Below are 22,788 nucleotides of genomic sequence, written 5' to 3'. Positions count from 1 at the left end.
AAATGCCAGAATGGTTCAGGTATTTTTGCCGTGCCTCTCGTCAGTTAACAGGGGAGAAGGCTTCTTGCCCCTGTTTCATTACGAACGATTAACGTCTCCTGCTCGGAGACTACGCTGCTGTGGCTTACTCAAGCTCTGACCATGTCAGCGCTACACTCCCAGGAGGGTGTTGCTCTCGGTCAGTCGGAGCTCTCTTTGTTCGTTCCGAAGGTGAGACGCACAGGCGTTGTTCGTTTTTCTACTACTCGTTTGCCTTCGTTGTTTTCGGAACTTTCTCAGCTCTTTTTAGAGTTAGGACTGTCTTCCTGGTTTTAGCTGTTTGCAAGGAGTTTCACTCTTTCGGCCAGTCAGGGTTAAGACAGAGTCAGTGAGATGGACGCTATTTCGGGTTGCCCGGAAGGCGTAACTCACGAAGCTTAGGGTCAGTTTCTTTCAGGTCTCAACTAGACTTGAGGAGATAAGGACTTTTTATAAGCTGACCTTATCTGGGTGGTTTTTACCATCATTAGGCAAATCCATGAGTGGTTATAAACAAGGGGGGGGGGGGGCAGTCAGCCCTTCCTCCAGCACCTGCCAGAGGTCACTATTCTAGATCTCGGGCATCGACTTTAGCAGTCCTCTGCTCAGGAGGATGCTATGATGTTCTATGAACGGTTTCTTTGAAGACAGACTACGTTTCATCATTTTTGTGAAACATCGTTGGGACTAACAGGACATTCTTCTTCCTACGCCCGGCCTGCGGCAAGCAGAAGCGGGCAAGTCCTCTTCAGAGATATTTTATGTTCCCACCACCTTGTTGGAGTTATCTGCTTATATGTGGTTCGGAGTAAGAATATGTAATTTAATCGAAAATTTTTAAGTAAATTTTCATTTGATTAATATACTTACCCGAATCACATAGGTAATTCCCTCCCACCTTCCCCGCATTATAGTTTCTAAGTATTCTATAAGTCGTATGAGTTCTATCATGTGCTCGGGAAGCGGTAGTGACGTAGGTCACTCCAAGGGGAGGTAACCCCCACGGCTAGCGTCCCTAGCTACGCTTCCACTTACACTTTTTTGTTTGTGGGGTTGCTTCCCTTTGACTGTTAGACGGGTAGCGATTTTCAGGACCTTAGCATCTCTGACTGCGTCAATGCTTATATGTGATTCGGGTAAGTATATTAATCAAATGAAAATTTACTTGAAAATTTACTTAAAAATTTTCGATTTTTGCCAAAAATGGTCATTATATCGATTTTTTCAATGACAATCACAAACAAAGTCCAATGATCATGTTATCACATAATAGCCAAGGGTGTAAGCAAACCACATGCCAAAGATCTAAGAGATATCTCAATAAATGATTGAGCAATGAACAGATTAGTGAACCTACCGAAGAAAGCGAAATTTGCCCTGGCGCACACCAATACCAAAATGCTGTTATACTGTGGCAGTGAAGGGGTTAATATGTAGTGTCACTGACGTGGCAGGTGCGAATTCAATATTCAATAGTAATATTTTTTTGGTGTAAAAATATAGGTAGTTTTTAAATCTGTATCTTCTCGGCCACAATACGGCTCTTTGTCTCTCCGTCCGTCTGTCCGTTGGTCCGCCCGTTGGTCTACCGACACCATGATTGCCCATCTAAATAACTTGTGAACTAATGATTTGAATTGGACATTTTCTACATATATTGATACACATTAAAGAAACAAACACCTCCAGCAAACATATTTAATTTATTCCGGGTCAAGGTCACTTCTCAAGGTCACCGGTCAAGGTCACTCTTTTGTTTTCTTATACACTTCAGACAACGCCTTGATTTGAAAAAATATTGCATTCAAACGTGGCGGGCGAACAGGTACACATCATCAGAAAGATAAAGGCACAGTGCAGCTCACAGCCTTTGTTTTGCGTTTTTGTTGCAGCTGAGTGCATTTACAGTTCAAAAATCCTCCTATGGTAGTAAAACAAACCCAAAACTACCCAACAACGACATCTGTGAAGCTCGACAGTTTCAGGCATGGGAATTGAAAAAAGTAAAAAAGGCTGAACATTTGTAAGTAATAGCAAAGTCGACGGCCCTGCTAGGGGGGTTTGGGGGCATTTTGGGCAAATTTTTTTTCTCCAAAGAACCCAACTGGTGTAATTTGGTGTCATCTTAACTCCAAGTTTGCCATTATATTCAGTTTTTAGAACCATTTTTGCCTCCCCCATTTATTGTTTCGGCGGACACTTTTGCTTTTTCGGCGGAACAAAAAAAAAATTCGGCGGAAATTTGCCTTTCGGCGGACAATTCCCATGCCTGAGTTTCTTGTTCACGCGAGTGCATAAATTAACCTACAGCAGTCCCTCTCATGAACGGACACCCTTGGGCCCTAGCAAAACTGTCCGTACATTGCAGGTGTCCGGTCACGGGAGGGGTGACCACACCACCCCCTCCCCCGGGCCATACACTCGACTCGCACAGAGACACACAAACAACAGGATTGAGTCTATGCTAATCACTTCTTGTGGCAACTAAACAATAACAATAAACTCCTAATAGTTCTTTAAACGTTTTGTAAAAAGGATTTGTTTGAAAAGTGTTGAAAAGAAGAGATAAAATAAATCCTCAAGGCAGTGAACACACTCACCATGCGCTGACATACGAAAGCAGCCACACAAACACAGTACAGAGGAGCGTGTGCAGATGCTTTGCAAGAATAAGCTTGAAAACCAGTTTGAATAAATAGTAGCAGATAGAGCTGCATGTCATAATCATGTAATTTATTTTTTTCTTGTCTGGCTTTATTGACTGCATGCCGATCATGTGGCATGGCAGTGACTTTTCACTCTTCAGTCGGAAATACACTGTACATAACACAGCTCCCACTCTCCCTCACTAATGCCTACCCCAAGCCGTGACAACTGATGCTTGGAAATTTTGTGGAAGAGTACACCTCTCTATTTCTCTACAATGCTCTTCCTGCTGACATGCAGTGACACCGGACACCCCACAGAGTTTAGCCAGCTAACCCTCCACCCCCCCCCCCTCCACCCCCACTTCCTCTCTCTCACTCCCTCCAGCCATGTACTGTTGGGGGCTGTGGCCAGAGAGGTGTCAGCTAATTGAGGCCAGCTGCACTGTTCACTCAGAGCAAAACCAGTTGACTGTGTCGTAACTTTTGACAAGGCAAGACAACTGAAGGGTTCATAGATTAGGCAACCGACTCACTGGTCAAGGCTGAGGGGAAACAAGAGTATCTTGTCAATGAAAGAGGTTACACACAGACACACGATGCTGAGAACTGTGGCCGGTTTTTCACTCACTTTCGCTCAGGACCTTCATCGACTGTGGTTTCTGTTGTTTACGTCCAACAGACAAGAATAAAGAGCTCAGTGCAGTTTCATGTTGGCATCTTCGCATGTACTCTTCACTCCTGACCAAAACTACCCCACCTCCTGATGGGTACATGTGCACTCAAGTTATCAGTGACTGTCATCACGCCATTGCGGCTGTGATCTTCGTACCAAGAGCCGGACTGCTCTGTTATCGATTTTGTTGTGGTGAAAATTTGACGATGGTCTGTCCGTACATTGGAGGTATGACCTGCTGTTGGGACCGAAAATGAGTGTCCGCGTCCACGTTTTGCAGGTGTCCGTTTAAGGGGGGGCAAATATAGAAGGAAAACACTCCGTGCCGAGCAAATGTGTCCGTACATGTCAGGTGTCCGCTCACGCCGGGGGCCGTACATTGCAGGGACTGCTGTAGTTATTACGTGGTGTTTGGTCGGAGTTCGATTCAACTGAGTGATTCCGGCCTCCATTTTGTTTTACACAAACTCATGATGACGTCTGACATAGTTTGCTAGTGACGTGTCTTTTTGTGCATGATGTGGTGATCTACCTGATCTAAATTTAGATCTAAAAATAGGTCAAGACCAGCCGGGTCCAAATACGAAATTAATTCGTAAAAAAATCGCAGTTCTTGACTCTTTGGGTGCAAGTCAATGAAACTTGGTAGTTCTTCTAACGGATAGCTGCCTGAGGTATGACTAAAAGCCCCAGGGGCTCCGTGCACCTGGATTTGACAAGTTCAGTACCTTTAAATGGCTCCTGATTCTAGCTCGAAAACGTCATTAAAACAGTTTTGTATTGAGCAGTCATTATTTTGACGTTCTTGGCTGTCTTTCTTCCCGGCAATTTAACAACCATTATACACTCACGTAAAACAAATGAGTATGTACATTTGACAAGATCCTAAATGTGCAACACACTATTCCACTTTATTTTTTGGGGGTGTTAGTCGAGAATATCACGTTAATTGTAAATCTGTACTAAACTAAACTCCAACATTGTTGCATGAGAATTAGTGCTACGAGGTATGATCCAAACAAAATGATCAAATGTGATTTTCGCAGAGACTGTTTGGCGTATCTAGCTTAAATTACTGTAGCCATTAGAAATACTCTCCTCCTACATCGATGCAAAGTCACAAGTGCCTGAGCAAAGTAGACGCCTTAAGATGGCCTTATTTGGGGTTGGGTTTAAGCTCAGATTTGTCACCTTTTTTGATGTCTTGGAAACAATAAAATGTCTTGACACAAAGCCTTGTCTTCATAGAGGGAATAACCAGCAATCACAAGGAGTAAAATCAGGTCTGTAGAGTGTGTGAGGCAAAGATGGGATTATTTAGACTTTAAGGAATGGAGTTACGGCCCTTATTTTGTGGAGACTGGCATTGCCATGGAAAAGAAGGGTTAGTCTGAGTTTCGCAGTTTATAGTCGTTGACTGCTGAACTCGTGAGTAAGTTTGAGTAATAAGGTTTCTGCATAGTATGTGACAGTGACAGTTCTGTTTGCAGACAGAATATCGACAGCAACTCCCGCAGTGGGGCACTGCGGTTATGAAATTAAAGGCCCCTCCTGTTTTTGGAACCGCAGGAGCTTTCTAGTTTGCTGTTAGGTAGATTTTTGGTTCCTCTTTCCTGTCATGCTCTCTTTTTCTTCATGAATTCTTTTCTTTTTTCTGCCTTCTTGCTCATTCACCTGTATTTTTTCCAAAAATCTCTTCTCTTGCCGCTTGTCTTGCGATTCATGTATAGTTTAATCTGTTAGTGTTCTGATGTAAGTCCAGCAGTAGATAGGTTAAGCCTATTTTAACATACTGGAAACTGGTAATCTTCCAGTAGGTATTAATTTAGTTTTACTAAAGCCTGCTGGGACACAAGTAATGGGTTAGTGCATTTGTAAACAGGAATCGCTTGACAAGTGGCCCCCTTCATCCCCCCCTTCCTCGTCCTGATATGGCTCTGCGTAGTCGGCTGGACGTTAAGCAACAAATAAACAAACAAACAAATCGACAGCAACAGGACCTTGGTGATCGCAAAATACAGCGAATAGCACTGTTTCTGCTTTGAAAACCTTGCATACAAATTTGGTGCGTCACGTCATTGTGGTCCAATCGCGCTTTGTTTTGTGTTTTCTTGCAATCATATAGAAGGAAACCAAAGTCTCATTATCAGTGACTACATTCATCACAAGTTTGGGTCTACTTCGTTCAAAACGGTTGAGCGGATCGCGTGCAACAGGAACCTGTTGCTTCTTCCGTTTCCCTGCCAGCTTATAAGGCATCCATTTTGCGGCCAACTTTTGAAACTGAAGGTCATTGTGTAGAATTCTGCGAACTGTTCTATATGAAAGTTGAAGTCAGGCACTTTATACTCGTATGTACGTGTACGTTTAATCTTAGTTTTGTAAGTTTTGATACAGCAGCTACATTCGTCTTGTTTGAAGAGTTCCCGGAAGTCTTTTCGGCTATTTAGAGTTGTTCCTTTTTTCCCCAGTTTTGATATCCGTTTTATTTTGTCAGATTGTAGAATATAAGAATAAAAAATAACACCCAAACACCAAAATGAAATAAATAAATAAATATTTAAGATTGTAGAATATGAAACAGCTTTGATTTATGTAACTTTCTTCACCTCTGTACAAATTTCCTTTGTGTCATTACCTATCTACACTCTTGCACAGAAGTGGGGTTGTTCATGGTGCTTGACAAAAGACCCCGTTCTGAAGCATAACTCAAAAGTGACCTAGTTTGATTCCTCGTCATAAATGACGTAGCAACCTAATGACATCATCTCTGAAAGGTTAACCAGTTAAATGTTTGGCCATTCCAATAATATATTACTTAAGATGATCAGTTACCTGAAACAGTTATAAAAGCGTTTTGATAATTTTTTTGGGATCATACCTCCTACAAATCACTCGCTTTAATTGCACTACAAAATTAAAATAAAGGCCAAATGCTCTCCTTTTTGTGCTCAGCTTTCTCCAGTAACAACTGTGTTTACCTGAGTTAGAAAATAAAAGAATATCACAAAGAAATTTGTTAAAATCTACCAGTAACAAGTACACATTGAACCAAAGTGCCACAGACGTTACAAAACAGTGCCACGTCAGTCAGTGACGCACTTTGTGCACAACAAAATGGGGACAAACAAACACAAATCACATGGTTGGACTCCTCCATTGAAAAGCTAAGAAAACTCAAAAAAAGAAATAAATCAACCGATCGGTTCATCGCCGCAAAAAGTTTTTATACCCAAAACGTCACTGACGTGGCACCATTTTGGGGTGGAAAATGTTTCGAATATATCTCAAAAGGTATTATCATTAAATATTTGAAAAACAGATCAAACGATAGTTTAAGGCTTCTCTAGCAACTCTGACTAATTTTCGAAACCAAAACAATGAAAACTAGCACACGCGATGACATTCTCAAAAGTTGTCATAAATTGACTTCACACGGCGCGTTCCCAAATGGCATCAAAAACAAAATGGTGGCATGCAAGGGGAGTGAATAAGAGGCAAACGATGAATAGTATGAGTAACTATAAACATCTCTCATGGCATATGTACGGTGAAAAAGCCGTCAATTCCATTTTGAATTTCAGGCTTAGGTGAGCATTTTTTTTTGGAATTGCCCTTTACCAGTTTGTTTTTAGAACTTTGCGAAGCAGTGTCGTCTGCCTGTCCAGGTCTGGGGAAACGCCAATGAAAAGAGCCGAATAATCCCAGTGCGTTTCGATTGGGTTTGCTTTTGATAATCCATGTAACCCGCTTCCTGCAACTATGGGAACCGGGGATTTATTGCAATGGAAACATGAGATTTATTTCCCAGCTGCTTGTGAATTAAAACTTGTGAAAAGAAAATGATGACAATATAAGATGTTTGGTGGCTTGTTGACAGACCAGCTTTTTTGTTGGTCCAAGGGGACCATATCGTCTTTTGTTTCATCTTTATCGACCAAGGCCGAAGGCCGCGGTTGATAAATATGAGACAAAAGGCGATATGCTCCCCGAGGACCAACAACAAAATGCTGGTCTGACAACAAGCCACCAAACATCGTTTTTGTCATCATTTTGGTTGTGCAACAAAATGCACAATAACCCACAGGGAGACGAATTTTTAGAATCCAACTCCGGGCCACAAAGCATTGTCACAGTAGCACGAGATAACACGTCAAACTTGTATGTGACGTCAAACGTAGCTTGTTGACGCTTTTCTTCCAGTCTGAAAATGTACAGAGCTGCGATCATAACCTGTGAGTTCAGTAAGTGTTGAGCATATTTCTTTTCTTTTCAGTGTTTATGACTTTTCGTTGTGGATTTTGCGATTACAGAGACAAGTTGCAAATTGACCATGAGTCGCCGCGGTAATTATCAACATTGGTTGGATCTTTGAGAGTGAATGCTTACAATCGTTGTCCTCGGCAACACAAATCCAAAGCCGCGATGGTTCCATACATCAAACAATCAGCCTGATTGGCTTTTACTTTGACAATCCACGTTTCACCTGAAAGCTCAAACCCATTCACCACCTCGAGTTATTTCATGGGGAACATGAGATTTATTTCCCAGGTGTTTGTGAATGAAAACTCGTGAAAATGATGACAATGGTGGTTATTAGTTCTGTAATAAACACACCTCTTCAAAGATGAGATCAAAATGATGTTCTCACTCAAACCCACATTGGCTGAATTAAAGACCAATATTTTCAGTCTAAGTGGCAAAGCAGCCCTGGATTTTATGGAATGCTGAAGTCTCTTTGGTCTTTTTTGACTCACATGCGAAGCAAAAGTGAGTCTATGTACTCACCCGAGTCGTCCGTCCGTCCGTCCGTCCGTCCCGGCGTCCGTCCGTCCGTCCGGAAAACTTTAACGTTGGATTTTCTTGGACACTATTAAGTCTATCAACACCTGATGTGGCCTGATGGTGTATGGTTACAAGATCTCAAAAAACATGTGCGGCAACTTGACCTCACTTCAAGTTCAAGGTCACAGGGGCCGTAATTGTTGTCTTAAAAACGACCATTTTTCACATTTTCGCATTTTCTCTGAAGTTTTTGAGATTTAATACCTCACCTATATATGATATATAGGGCAAAGTAAGCCCCATCTTTTGATACCAGTTTGGTTTACCTTGCTTCAAGGTCAAGGTCACAGGAGCTCTTCAAAGTTGGATTGTATACATATTTTGAAGTGACCTTGACCCTGCACTATGGAAGATAACTGTTTCAAACTTAAAAATTATGTGGGGCACATGTTATGCTTTCATCATGAGACACATTTGGTCACATATGATCATGGTCAAGGTCACTTTGACCCTTATGAAATGTGACCAAAATAAGGTAGTGAACCACTAAAAGTGACCATATCTCATGGTAGAAAGAGCCAATAAGCACCATTGTACTTCCTTTGTCTTGAATTAACAGCTTTGTGTTGCATGACCTTGGATGACCTTGACCTTGGGTCAAGGTCACATGTATTTTGGTAGGAAAAATGTGTAAAGCAGTTCTTAGTGTATGATGTCATTGCTAGGTTTAGTTACTTGACCTTGACCCTAAAGGTCAAGGTCATGTAAAGGTCAAGGTCAAGCATGTGAGTCGTATGGCTTTGCCCTTCTTGTTTGTTTCTTGGCTTGATTTTGTAAATCAATGGTTCCTTTGTCATGAACATACTTTCATCATAACTTGTTTGTCATGTGTGTGAAATTACATTGGTATGTTTGGTCCTTTTGCAGTGTTTTCGAGCTGGAAATATGCTTGCTCACTTTGTGTTGTGGCCTGAGAATGGACAGCTGTATCACTGTGATCTGTATTGTAACAGATTCTCTCCAGCCTGGACATCATCATCCCCATGCACCTGCTGCTGCGTGTCTTCAAGGTGGGCGTGGAGAGCATCCAGTCGGACACAGAGGACGCGGCTGACCTGCAGGCTCAGCCCCAGCCTGCCTTTCTGCGTGCATCCCTGCAGGGGGGAGAGTCTGTGTCGCCCATGAGTCCACAGAAACTGCCCCACGTCTCTGACCCCTATGACCTGTATGACAGGGAGACAGAGCTGGTGCTGCCGTGCTTCATCATCATGCTGGACATTCTGCTCAAACAGGTGGGGACCTTCATCTCACAACTTGCCCAAGTCTAGGTGACTGCTACGGGGATAACAATTACAAAACTATTAGTCGTTTTCAGTCTTGTCTGCTAAATCAGTAAATCGATAATGCAATGCTTCATTTTTTCAAAACTTAAAAAACTTAGTGGTCAGGAGGCCACTAAACCACCTTTAAAATACCAAAAATCGTTTTAAGCTGGGGGGCGTTGCCCTTCTGGATCCTCTAACCCCCGGGGGTGCTGCCTGGGCATAATTTTCAGTCAATCTAGTTTTCCTACGTTTCACGCTTGGGAATGCCATGTGTCACTTTCAACAATGGCGCAGGAATAGTGCATGCGCGCTGACAAAATGAAGCATTGTAGTGTCATTCTGAAAAACAAAAAAACAGGTTGTACTTAATATAAGTCAAGTAATCATAAACAGTAAGATTAACAAAAATAAGGTCGATTCTGATTCATGATGCAAGTGACCATTTTTAAATGATGACATTTTAGAGAGGAGGTTAAATTAAGTGGAGATGTACATAACTGGCATGGTTACTGACCTGCCAGGAAATGAAGTTGCTTGAAAGTGTGTTTGTTTGGTGTAGATGGAACTGCAGGAGTCACCTCGTCACCTGGGCATCTACAATGAAACGAGCCGTCAGGTGATGGCCTTGCTGACGCACATGATCCGCAAGCCCTGGGATGGGCAGCACTCCTGTGAGAATGAGACCAAGAAGGTCAACTGCATGTTTTGCCAGAACATTGCGCTCTGGCACCAGCTGGCCTCACAGCTCATGGAGCATGTGTGCCCCCGGGACCCGCTGAAGCTGCCAGCAAAAGACCTGCCCAGGGCTGATGAGGTCAAGCAGCAGTATCAACACACCATTTCTGAGTCTCCTAGTGAGTTTTTGTGCATGCCTTTAGGGTGGAGAGTGTTTTAGGGATTACATTATGTCAAGTTTTGTCACAATTCGAAGAGACGTTTTCTTCACTTCAGCAGCGGCAAGTAGAAAAGCCACGATTTTTGCCTGTTCTTTGCCATGACTTGTAGTGTTTGTACATGTATCTGATATAACAACTGGTTTGTGGATCTGTCGGCATGGTGTCCAGACTTGTGTACCAGCACTTGTGGATGTTTCTGTCAAGCTGGATGGAGAGTGTGTGTCTGATATGACTTTCATTATGTTTCATTGTGGTTCTACTTTTCTTTTCCTGTTGTATGCATGTTCTACATATTACAGCAACAGTAAATGATTAATAACTGGAGGGGGCTGGAGTTTTGAGTGTGTTAGTTGTAGGTTGGCGTGTAGTGTGTTGGTATACCTGCACAAAATACCAGTATGCCATAAATATTTTATAATTGTACCAGTACTACTTTCAGTACCAGTGTAAATTTATCAAAGAGAATAGGGATGGGATTGGAGGGGGTTGTGTCAGCAGAGAGGAGTCAATGAATTACTTGTTTCTGATTGTTTGCAGCAGGGGGAGAGACTTCTCCAAGTAGCGAAGAGAAGGAACAGGATTTTCATGTATCCACGTTTCCAGTGTACCTGCAGCTGTATGACGCTCTGACACAGGTGATTGTTGTGGGCGTGGGAGAGGAAAACACAGAGTGTTAGAGGAATCTATGATTATGAGGTAGTGAAGTGATTCAAGAGCCAGTTAAAACTTAAATTCAATGACTTTGTCTCTTCCCTGTTGGAAACTTTCATAACAAAAATACATAGCAGGCCAGTGTCATGCGTATTTCATGGTGACATGCATTTTTTTGGGGGCGCTTTTTTTCTCTTCTATTTCGTTGTTGTTGTTTTCTTACTCACAGTCATCTGCCAAAGTAATAAACAGAAAAAGCTCTGACAGCTTTTTTTCATTATGTAATCTGATGTTAATATGTGTATGGTCAACAGTCACTATCTGAGGTGACAGACACAGACGCTTTGTTTGCCTTGCTGTCGTCGCTGAAAATGCTGATACTTCATGGCGAGAGTCTAAATTACACTATCAACCAGTACAAAGACTACATCACTTACGCTCTACGCAAGTCCTTCTTACCAAGGTCAGTGGCTTTTACATCTCTTGTTAGGATGGGGATGAGTTGGAAAATATTGCAGCTGTAATTCAGTGTCTTACATGTGCTTAAAAGTGTGGAGATATGCAGATTTTGTTTTTTAGGCGTTGTTTTTATCTGTAAGTCTGTTTGTCTGCCTATGCATTTGTTCAGCTGATTGGTTTGGGGGCCGTTGTTGAAAGGTTTATGAAAGGTAGCTTGGGGAGACTGAAGCAAAAATATTGTTCCTGAATTATTCTGACACACAGCTGGAATATTTGCTATATGATTTTGTCTTTAATATTTGGACTCTCTCTCTCTCTGTCTCTGTCTCTCTGTCTCTATCTATGTCTCTGTCTCTCTCTGTCTCTATTTCTCTCTTTCTCTCTCTCTCTCTCTCTCTCTCTCTCTCTCTCTCTCTCTCTCTCTCTCTCTCTCTCTCTCTCTCTCTCTCTCTGTGTCATTGTCTCTGTGCCTTTACACCAGAAGTGCAGATTGAGTGTGTTTGTTGCATTATGTGCACAGCCTTTGGAAGCTGCTACAGACAGAACACTCTCACCTGAGAATTCCACCAGCAGTGCAGATTGAGTGTGATTGTTGCATAATGTGTCCACAGCCTGTGGAAGCTGCTTCAGACAGAACACTCTCACCTTTCCACCAGCAGTGCAGATTGAGTGTGGTTGTTGCATTGTGTCCACAGCCTGTGGAAGCTGCTGCAGACAGAACACTCTCACCTGGCCACGCTGGTGGTGCCCTTGCTGCTGCACTGCATGACACTCGCCACCGGCGCCTCGGTCCTCTGGCATCTTGTGGAGAATGACTTCTCCCATGACGACTGGAAGGTTCGCTTCGGGGCAGGTTGGTCTTAGCTTTGAACCTTGTAAACCCTTTAGACAAGAACTATGTTTTTTTCCTTGTGATCCTTCTGAGCAGAAATGCTTCAAAATCTGTTTACATAGATTACACCACAGATATATTATCTACAAGTTGGTATCACCCTTCATTGACTCTGTCGATGCCCGTTTTTAACCGCTTGCTTCCCTTTATATACTAAACCGGCCACAGAGCATCGTCGTCCTAAACTAAATCTTCCAAGTCTCAAATAGTCTGGGTAGGGAAATCGTTTCATACAATGATGTCGGCGCCTTTTCGACAATTGGTCGATTCATTTCGGAGCCAGAAATTATAACATAATGTCGGTCACGCCTGAAATTAACGCTACTTGAGATTGCTTTCCAAACTCATACAAAGGTGAAGGTGATTTGACCGACTATAGGGTTAGTTATCAACTTCACTTACCTTGAATGTACAATACGCAGAACATACAATACACAAATACGAACGGATAAATTCGGAAACCGATGAGTTGACACATGCTCAAGAACTCACGTATTATTATTATTATTATTGTGATCATTTTTTTTATGCGCCTAATCTAGATATAGCCCTAGGCGCTTACATATTAATTTCTGCCGTTTGAAATGGAATTTTTTACAGACAGACAGACAAACAGACATTTTTTACACACAATATATAACGCATTCACATCGGCCAGTAAAGCTCAGTAGCCTATTAGGCGAGCATTCACCTTTCACGGCCTTTATTCCAAGTCAAACGGGTATTTGGTGGACATTTTTATCTATGCCTATACAATTTTGCCAGGAAAGACCCTTTTGTCAATCGTGGGATCTTTAACGTGCACACCCCAATGTAGTGTACACGAAGGGGCCTCGGTTTTTCGTCTCATCCGAAAGACTAGCACTTAACCCACCACCTAGGTTAGGAAAGGGGGGAGAAAATTGCGGCCTGACCCAGGGTCGAACACGCAACCTCTCGCTTCCGAGCGCAAGTGTGTTACCACTCGGCCACCCAGACCATATAATGCATGTTTGAAGTTCAATTTTCTATTTTCACCCCGGACAACTGTGTACCGGGTTGGCTCGCTGGCAGAGCGTTTGCCCACTGACCCGGCGGTCACGGGTTCGATTCGCGTAACCAGCAAGAATTTGTGTAACTTTGTTTTAAATTACATATTCTTACTCAACTCACATATATAGCAATAACTTCGTTTGGTTGCTAAGACATTGAAGCACTCTTACATGGTAACATGGGGAGATAACTCTAAAACAAAAACCACATGCCATATAAGGCACGGTCCGTGGTGGTTATCTCCCCTACCGGTGCCCTGCGCATGCGCAGGCTGTATACCGGTAATACTCATTCCTTTTTCTTCAACGCACGGAGCAAGACGTGCTGTAGTACTCTGGCTTTGATCTTAAGCTATTGGTCTTCACGGCGGTGACTGACCATCGAATCTTGGTAACGCTGTTGTTGTTTCATCTCTACTTCAAGTATTGGGTGAGAGCTTTCATTTTTATTACCGAGACGCGTTTGATTTAACTTTTGGAGCGTGTTGCAACTTGTGTTTTGGTTCAGTTTTGTCATACAAAATGGCGGACAAACCTTAAGATAAGGAGAGAGAGAAAACTCGGAGTTCGACCAGTCAGGCTTGCTCTCCCAGTTCTCAGTCAGGCAATGCGACCAAATCTAAAGTTAAGGTGGCTACTACCACTGCGTCTCGTACTCAGAAAATTTTCACTGAGCGATAACGTTTCTGTTTACGTTTTCAACCCGGCGAATGATGAATTGTGTTCGGTTTCGATTGACGAACCTACCTCGTCTGTTGCGGCTTCTTCCAGAAAGTTTAAGCGCCTAGCGCTGTTTTAGCTTTGACTAAAGCCGATTTGCTGGCGATCTTATCGTCTTTTAAGACAGAGGGCATGTTTTGATCTCGTCGGAAAGGGCAAATAGCCTCGTGTGCTGCTCTGCCTCTTCCCTCGGGTGTTGCAAATGTTCATTCGCTTGCGCGGGTTCGCTCCGAACCTACTGCGACGGTCACGTCCGCTGGCGTGGTCGCAGGTCCAACGACGGTGTTGGAAATGTCGGACTCATCTTTCGACAAGTTCTTGTCTGAGTCTAGGACATCAGCACCTTCGGGTGTTCTTGGCGAAGTACGCAAACCTTTGACGTCGGTTTCCATTTCGGCGGAATTGCACACCGGCAGTAAGGGTTTTTCCACAAACCAACCCGGCTCCATTGCGGCCCCGGGCGTGGGATGTGAAGGGCATGTGTCTGCTGGTTCCGCTCCCCCCGTTTCGGTCGGGGCGGCTTCCGGTAGACAGGTTACAGGATCTTCCGGTTCCAATTTATTGGGGCTGGTCGATGCTCATGCTATACAGTCCTCTGCTGGTTCCGCTCCCCCCGTTTCGGTCGGGGCGGCTTCCGGTGGTAGGAGGGGTTTGCCTTCCGCTGGTAGCACTTCGCTGTCGGCAGGAGGCATTCATCAGCCTGTGGCTTCCGGTTCCGCTTTTGCGGCTTCCGCTGGCGTTTCTCAGGCTACATCCGCTTCCTTTCCCAGCCTTACAGCTGGCATTGGGCCGACGGATGGTGGTCCCCTCCACGGAGTTCCGGTTTCCGGAAATTTTTTCACAACCACTTCCGGTTTCGGCTCAAGTTGCCTCATCGGATTTCGGTTCTGCTGGACATCCTTCAGATGATCGTTATGATGCTTCTGTTGGGGATGAGCAGGATATGGAAGAAGAAGCGTCAGATGCAGATGAGGAAGCTCCTCGCCGACTTCCGGCGAAGCTACATCTTTTGTTGGCTTTGGCAGCGGAGGTTTCTGCACACTACCTCTCGGAAGGGGTGTCTGCGGCAACCTCTTCAGCTGCTCCTCCTCCATCAGCTTTTGCTGATTTCGCTTCTTCTCAGGAACGGGCTGAGAACTTCAAGTTTTTAGAGTCACCTGCTGTGGCTTATCAGCTTGCAAAAGTTTATCAGAGCGATGTTCCTCTTCCGCTGTTATCGGCTCATGGGGACGCTCCTGCAGAGGCTCAGCCCTGGCTTGCTGCTCCTGGTCGTGTGGCTCATCATTCTGCGACCACCAACCGGAAGCTTCGTCTCGCTAGCACTGGCAGACCTTTGATTTCTTCCTTTGCCTTGCCATTAGGCAAGATGGCTTCGGCGGCTGTCGCTTCCGGTAGCAGGATGGTTTTGCCTTCCGCCGTTAACACTTTGGTGTTGGCAGTCGGCAATCATCAGTCTTTGGCTTCCGGTTCCGCTTTTGCGGCTTCCTCTGCCTTTCCACGGGCTGCATCCGCTTCCTCCCCCAGCTTTGTGGCTGGCACAAGGGAGGTGGATGGTACATCCGTTCGCGGAGTTCTGGCTTCCGGAAATTTGTTTTCCCCAACCTTTTCCGGTTTCGGCAGATGTTGCCTTGCCGGGATTGGTTTCCGGTTCTCGTCCTTTCAACGATCGTTGGGATACTACTGAACAGGAAGCTGCCATCGTTTTGGCACTAGCAGCAGAGATTAATACGCACTGTTTCCCTGAGGGGTTAGCAGTAGCATAGTCATCTGCCGTTACTTCACCATCAGCTTTGGCTGATTTTGCTCCTTCTCAGGAACAATCTGCGAACTTTAAGTTTTAGAGTCTGCTTTGGTGGTTTTTCAACTTATGAAAGTTTTCTCAAACGATCTTTTACCCCACTTCTGCCTTTGCCGGCATCTTATGGGGAGGCTCCTGCTTCAGGTTTGCTGTGGCTTGCGTCACATTCAGCTGGTTTGAACCTTATTTCAGGAAATTTTCGAACTTTAAGTTCTTAGATCCTCCCTCGGGGGCATTTGAAATTTTGGAAGTTTTTTCCAAATGGTTCTCCTTTGTCACAACTTCCTTTGTGGACAACGAGGCGGTGTCGCTTTCGCTTGCGTCACTCGCGCAAGTAACGCATCACGCGCTGAGCGCTATCCGTAGGCCTCGGTTTCACCAAGCCTAAGAACTTTGTTGGTTCTTTTCTTCTTACAACGGAACCGCTCCCGGTTGCACCGGACTTGACGATCATACATCTTAATGTTTATAGTAAGGAGAAACTGTCTGTTTGTAAGAACAATTATCTCCTGGCTGTAGAAGATTGTGGCCGCGCTTCTTTCTATTATCGTCTTTGATCAAGACTTTGATTCGTTCTTTCCCTTGTGCGGTTACGTACTCACGGGATGCCTTTGTGTTCGGTCGGGACACATATATAAAGGATTTAGCTTTGCTGTTCACCTGAGAAAAGGGCTCGGCCGAATGTATTGTTTTGTCGGTGAGACTTAAATCTCTTCCTTGCTCGAGGGTTCTCTTCGAATCTTCTTCTTTGCACGCGGTCTCTTCTCTAACAAAGAGAAGCTCACAGCAAAGAAAAGCCCTCGGCCTGTCTTATCAAGGAAAAGCGCTAAGCTGTCCTTTCTCAGCTTGGCTTTTATCTTCCGGACATGGCACGTTGCCAACTACCCACCACTTTATCCCCTCGGGGCGCCTTAGCGGTCGGGTTCAGTGGACAATCAATAGCACGTTTTCATTCATACTATTGACAGTTATGTCAACTGGAGTCTTAGTGCTTGGCTTCACGCTGCTTTCTGCCTTTGTGTTTTACCACAGCGGCTAGAGGGGGATTAGGACTACCACTTTATTGAGGTCCTTTCTTGGATCACTTACAAAGATCGTGCCGATGTTTACTCCCACCTTTGGATACACAAAAGAGATCGTAAGTGGCTACATTTTATTTCGATTCTAAGCAATCAAACAAAGAGCTGGATCATGTTAGTGTCGTTTCTCGTCTGGTTCACAGACACAACCAATCATTGGATTCTCACACCTTTGCTCAGGCAAGGCGTTCCCATTGATTCTCTCTCCACCAGCGAAGCAGTTCTTCTGTCTCTTGTGGAATTCTTTCCCCTTGTCAGGCGAGAACATGTGCTGTTTCAATCAGACGTACAACACCACAGTGGCCTTTTTCTCAATAAGCAAGGGGGGCATCTCGCTCCTTATCGTTGCCACATCGAGCATGCGAGATTTTAATGTGGTGTTATCACCACGAGATCTTATTAGCAGTGAAGTACCTTTCTGAGAGGCTCTATGACTTGGCAGACTCTCTAAGTCAGTCGGGCAAGTATGTCCACACGGTTTGGACTCTATCTCACTACGCGCTTCTACTCCTTCTGGTGAATTTGGAGAAGCCGCTGATAGAAGTTTTTTTGCCTCTCGGTACTATCACCTTCTGCTAAATGTTCGTCTCCCCGTTCCCGGATAATACTCTCGATTTTACTTTGAGCGGCCTGTCGGTCGCACATTATGGGCCCATTTTCATTGGTTGCCAGCCCTTAAGGCCCTTAAAGCTGGCAAGAGGGCGCTGTTTTTTACACTCGATCCACACGGGTGTCTACTGTACGGGAATCATTGAGACGCTCAGGGGCTTCTGCCTCAACTCTGGATTTGGTCTAGAGATCCCATAAGGGTTCAGCGTCTTAGTTTCCATGTCACATTGACTGGCTTGGAACAAATGGCGTAATATTAACGGAAAGAACTCCATTTCTCTCCGTTCATTGCAGGTGGCGAACCACCTATTCTGGCTTTCTGAATTTTCCCCCACGTCTCTGTTTTAAGACGTTACGCGATATCAGTTGCACTGAAGCAGCTAGGTCGCAAAATTTTTTCACTCGGGCTCTTTATAGCCATTGTGACTAAGGGAGCCTCCCTTTGGTTGGCTGAAAACAAATCTCCAGTCCCGACTTGGGATTTGCTCCTAGTTTTGGAGCTTTTGAGATCGGATTGTTTAATCCTTGACAAAATTAGCCTTACTAATCTAAACACGAGAAGCGGTCATACTTACTCTAGTAGCTTCTGAGAGAAGTGGGAGTAGGTGCATTTTCTATCTGGTTTTGCTATAGACATCTCTTTGGAGAAAGACTGATCTATAGCGCTTAGATTTAATTCAAATTTCTGGCAAATAATCAGAAACCTGAGGAACCAGCTCCGATAATACAATTCAATCCACTTGCAATATTTTGGCTCTGTTAGAGCCATATTAGCCTATTGAACATTTCGAGTTTTAGATATATTTCTAACTCGCACTGATCCGTTTAGATCATCAGAACAAAGGCTTTTTGTTTATTTCCATCAACTCTTGTAGAGGCAATGACTTTTTGAAGTCAACCTTAGCTAGATGGTCTGCCACATTGGTTAGGCATGCCTACAGTGGTGGCAAGAAAAGGGGGGCGGGGGCAGTCAGTCCTCCCTCTTCAGGCAGCACAGACTCAAGAAGTCAGAGTGTGGGCCTCTTCTTTACCTGTTCTCAAGTCTGAGAGACTTACATAAGTCATAAATGCAGCTCATTGAACGTGCAAGAACGTAGTCATGAGTTTCTATCTGCGGGATATTTTAAGTACCCGCTATTATAGTACACATCTACTAGACATCAGAAGATGCCTTTTAATATGTTTACCTACGGGTCGTATCTGGTGCCCGGCAGTTCAGTACTTTCGGTCTGCCAGCTATTGTAGCTGCAGGCCAGATACTTACAAGATGTTAACTGTGAGTAAATTTACCCACCACCTAGATTAGCAATCTGCTATATATGTGAGTTGAGTAAGAATATGTAATTTAATATCAAATTTCATAAATAAATTTTGATTTAATTAATATACTTACCAACTCACATATCAAATTCCCTCCCAACCTGCCCCGCAAATTGTATGAAGGGGTATGTGTTTCAGAACGGAATGAGTATTACCGGTATACAGCCTGCGCATGCGCAGGGCACCGGTAGGGGAGATAACCACCACGGACCGTGCCTTATATGGCATGTGGTTTTTGTTTTAGAGTTATCTCCCCATGTTACCATGTAAGAGTGCTTCAATGTCTTAGCAACCAAACGAAGTTATTGCTATATATGTGAGTTGGTAAGTATATTAATTAAATCAAAATTTATTTATGAAATTTGATATTCTCAACTTTTTACCTTTTTTAATTTTTTCAACTCGTTAGTCTTGAATTTATTCATTTTAATTCATTCCAAAGGTTTTAAGTCGTGTATTGAAAATCGAATTTAGTGCATAAATGCCTTTGAAAAGTAGTCCCAGAATCCCATATTGTATTTTAAGTCCAGTTGTCTATTTGTCTAGTTTAAGTCTATTTGTAGAGACGGTCAAAGGACACATGTATCACTGCGTGTTGAGTGAAGGTAATTGTGGTTGGGGGCTTGTAAGATCATGTGCTTGTAATTACACCTAATAACAAGTTTGAGTCGAAATGTGACATCATATTGCTTAACTCTTACCAGTTCACTCCCTTGACTATTCGAAGATATCTTTGGATGACTCGCTACAGAAATTCCCATTTACTTTATTCTAAGGACAAGCCCTTTTATGCACTCAAAATAACAACACAAACAGTTTATTGATTAAATTATTGTTGCATGTTGACAGAATTTTAAAAAGATCAATACTTTGCTTGCTATGACCATGGTTTTCCTGATATATTTTTGGTGCGCCTGTGCTCTGGTCGCCATTGTAGCAAACTTTCGCGATTGACAGTCAGGATTATTTGCAAGCTGATATTTCAGCACAGCGAGTTTATTTGAGCCTGAGGTTAAGTATTTTGTTTGTTTGTTTGCTTAACGCCCAGCCGACCACGAAGGGCCATATCAGGGCGGTGCTGCTTTGACATATAACGTGCGCCACACACAAGACAGAAGTCGCAGCACAGGCTTCATGTCTCACCCAGTCACATTATTCTGACACCGGACCAACCAGTCCTAGCACTAACCCCATAATGCCAGACGCCAGGCGGAGCAGCCACTAGATTGCCAATTTTAAAGTCTTAGGTATGACCCGGCCGGGGTTCGAACCCACGACCTCTCGATCACGGGGCGGACGCCTTACCACTAGGCCAACCGTGCCGGTCTGAGGTTAAGTAGCTGTACTCAGATGGTGATAATGTTTTTAGTTTTGAGCATATATTGGCACTAAAAACTTAAGCAACAAAGAAAATTGGCAGCAAATAGTCACTGCTTCAAGACAGCAAATATTCCCGTTTCTATTTTTAGATTGGCAGTACCCGATTCTTTTGACTCCAGCAGTGATCTGTTGGTTTATTTTTATTAAAAGAGCATTGCAACTGTTTCTTCTTTAATCATAGCGATAACATACTTTATTTCATCATGGTTTTAAGTTGTAATTTTCACTAAATCGTTGTTTGTTACATCATGATGCCGGCTTTCGTGGAATCACTGTGTCACAGTCTGTGCTTGAGTCTGTAGGTGCACACAATCCAGAGGTACTGAGTATCGAAACAAATTATACTGTAAGCATTCAGCATTGCTGTCCAGGGGCGGACGAGGGGGGGGTGCACAGGGTGCAGGTGCACCCCCCCTCCAGCAAAAAAAAAAAAAAAAAAATCAAGTCTTTAGTGATCTTCTTTTTTTTTCTGTTTGTTTGTTCATGGGCTGAAACTCCCACGGCTTTTACGTGTATGACCGTTTTTACCCCGCCATTTAGGCAGCCATACGCCGCTTTCGGAGGAAGCATGCTGGGTATTTTCGTGTTTCTATAACCCACCGAACTCTGACATGGATTACAGGATCTTTTTCGTGCGCACTTGGTCTTGTGCTTGCGTGTACACACGGGGGTGTTCGGACACCGAGGAGAGTCTGCACACAAAGTTGACTCTGAGAAATAAATCTCTCGCCGAACGTGGGGACGAACTCACGCTGACAGCGGCCAACTGGATACAAATCCAGCGCGCTACCAACTGAGCTACATCCCCGTCCCCTTTTTTTTCTGATTCTATGACCATTTCTAAGTTCAAATGGCACCAGATGGCACCATTTTGCTCCTTTGGGCCAAATAATTTTCCGGGGCGGCATGCCCACGGACCCCCCTAGCAAATTCGGGCGCTTCGCGCCCATCACATTCACTTTCGATTCAAAGTGCACCCCCCCTTACAAAGCAACTGATCCGCCCCTGCTGTCTTAACTTTATAAAGAATTTGTCAGAACATAACCACTCATTTGGTGTTTGCTCTGTGCTCTTTTCAGATCCGGAAGCTACGTACATTTAGATCTAGGGCCAACCCCTGCAGCACCCAATTTACAAGCAGTATTAGTGTTAGATCACCTTTAAATCTAAACTGTAACAAGTGAGACTTCAGTCTGGTGGTGAGTGCATGTGTTCCCTCAAATGGAAAAAGTTCAAACTTGTACTGGCGTGACACCAACATCGTTATCAGCAGATTGTTGTTATAGTAGGGTTCATTTCTGAAAATAACAACTAGGCATATGCGTGTGGGTGTAGATCTGTGCAAAAAGGCTGTTTGCACTTAAATAAAGGTGTTACAAAGGCATTTTATTTCCCTACCGTATGCAACAAACAGCTGTATTTTTAATGATGTAGTGTTAAGGGCAGACACCACAGTGAAAAATGTGATTTTTTTGTTCCCTGGTCATCTCCGTTTTCTTTCTGATTCTGGATTTTGAACCTCTTCTGGTTACTCTGATATACTGATTTTAGATCAGAATTAATCATAAACGGTCAAAACGGCTAAATGAACAATGTATGTGTATGAGTTGTTCTTCAGTACTGGTGACAGAAAGGGGGAAAAGTGGTCAAAATTCAAATCTCTAGTTTTGTTTTTGAAATATTGCTTTTCATAAAGCAGAAATACTGTAGTATCTGTTGTACATAAGAAAAAATCACTGGTTCACATGGTTCCTACATAATCTAACTTTTAAAGCTGGTTCTTGTGTGTCTGTGTGTATGTTTGTACCAGAGGAATACCCGGCTTTGCCGGGGTGAATCGCGAGACAGAGACAGACAGCGTGGCGGTTCACCACAATCACCTTTGAAGGCGAAGTCCTGTCAAACGGGATTGAGAATTTTAGAGCTTATTTCTTAGCCCTATATTATCTGTTGTGGCTTCTCAAATGCCAGAACATACAGACAGACAATAGCCGCTAGACCCCATCACAAACAGAACTCTATAATCCACAGGTGTTGCTTACACACACACACACAAACACACACACACACACAGAGAAGCCGTATATATATATGTATATCTATAAATATATAGAGATAGGTGACAGTGTATTTTTCGCGTGGCTTTAAATTGATTCGACCTTTTCACTTTGACAGTAAGAACAACTTACGGGTGCAAGGGAAGCGTTCTGGACAGCGCAGTGACATTCTAAAAATAGTAACGTAGAAACGGGAATATGGATTGAAGCCACGCGAAGGAAGGGAGATAAACGGGGTGAATCGCGAGACAGAGACAGACAGCGTGGCGGTTCACCACAATCACCTTTGAAGGCGAAGTCCTGTCAAACGGGATTGAGAATTTTAGAGCTTATTTCTTAGCCCTATATTATCTGTTGTGGCTTCTCAAATGCCAGAACATACAGACAGACAAAAGCCGCTAGACCCCATCACAAACAGAACTCTATAATCCACAGGTGTTGCTTACA

The 22,788-nt window shown here is 43.7% G+C and overlaps 1 protein-coding gene across 3 annotated transcripts in view; it reads left to right on the top strand.

Annotated features, from left to right (window-relative positions):
• LOC138952778 (protein unc-79 homolog) overlaps positions 1 to 22,788 on the top strand; it is a 294,903-nt gene that overhangs the window by 160,077 nt on the left and 112,038 nt on the right. For all 3 annotated transcript variants that reach the window (XM_070324505.1, XM_070324504.1, XM_070324503.1), the window contains exons 18-22: positions 9,138 to 9,416; positions 10,009 to 10,303; positions 10,883 to 10,980; positions 11,311 to 11,459; positions 12,151 to 12,308. In XM_070324505.1, the coding sequence (XP_070180606.1) occupies positions 9,138 to 9,416; positions 10,009 to 10,303; positions 10,883 to 10,980; positions 11,311 to 11,459; positions 12,151 to 12,308 (979 nt within the window). The remainder of the gene's footprint in view (positions 1 to 9,137; positions 9,417 to 10,008; positions 10,304 to 10,882; positions 10,981 to 11,310; positions 11,460 to 12,150; positions 12,309 to 22,788) is intronic.

Source organism: Littorina saxatilis, linkage group LG17 (assembly GCF_037325665.1).
Source record: "Littorina saxatilis isolate snail1 linkage group LG17, US_GU_Lsax_2.0, whole genome shotgun sequence".
Taxonomy (NCBI): Eukaryota; Metazoa; Mollusca; class Gastropoda; order Littorinimorpha; family Littorinidae; genus Littorina; species Littorina saxatilis.
This window is presented reverse-complemented; position numbering and strand designations above follow the sequence as displayed.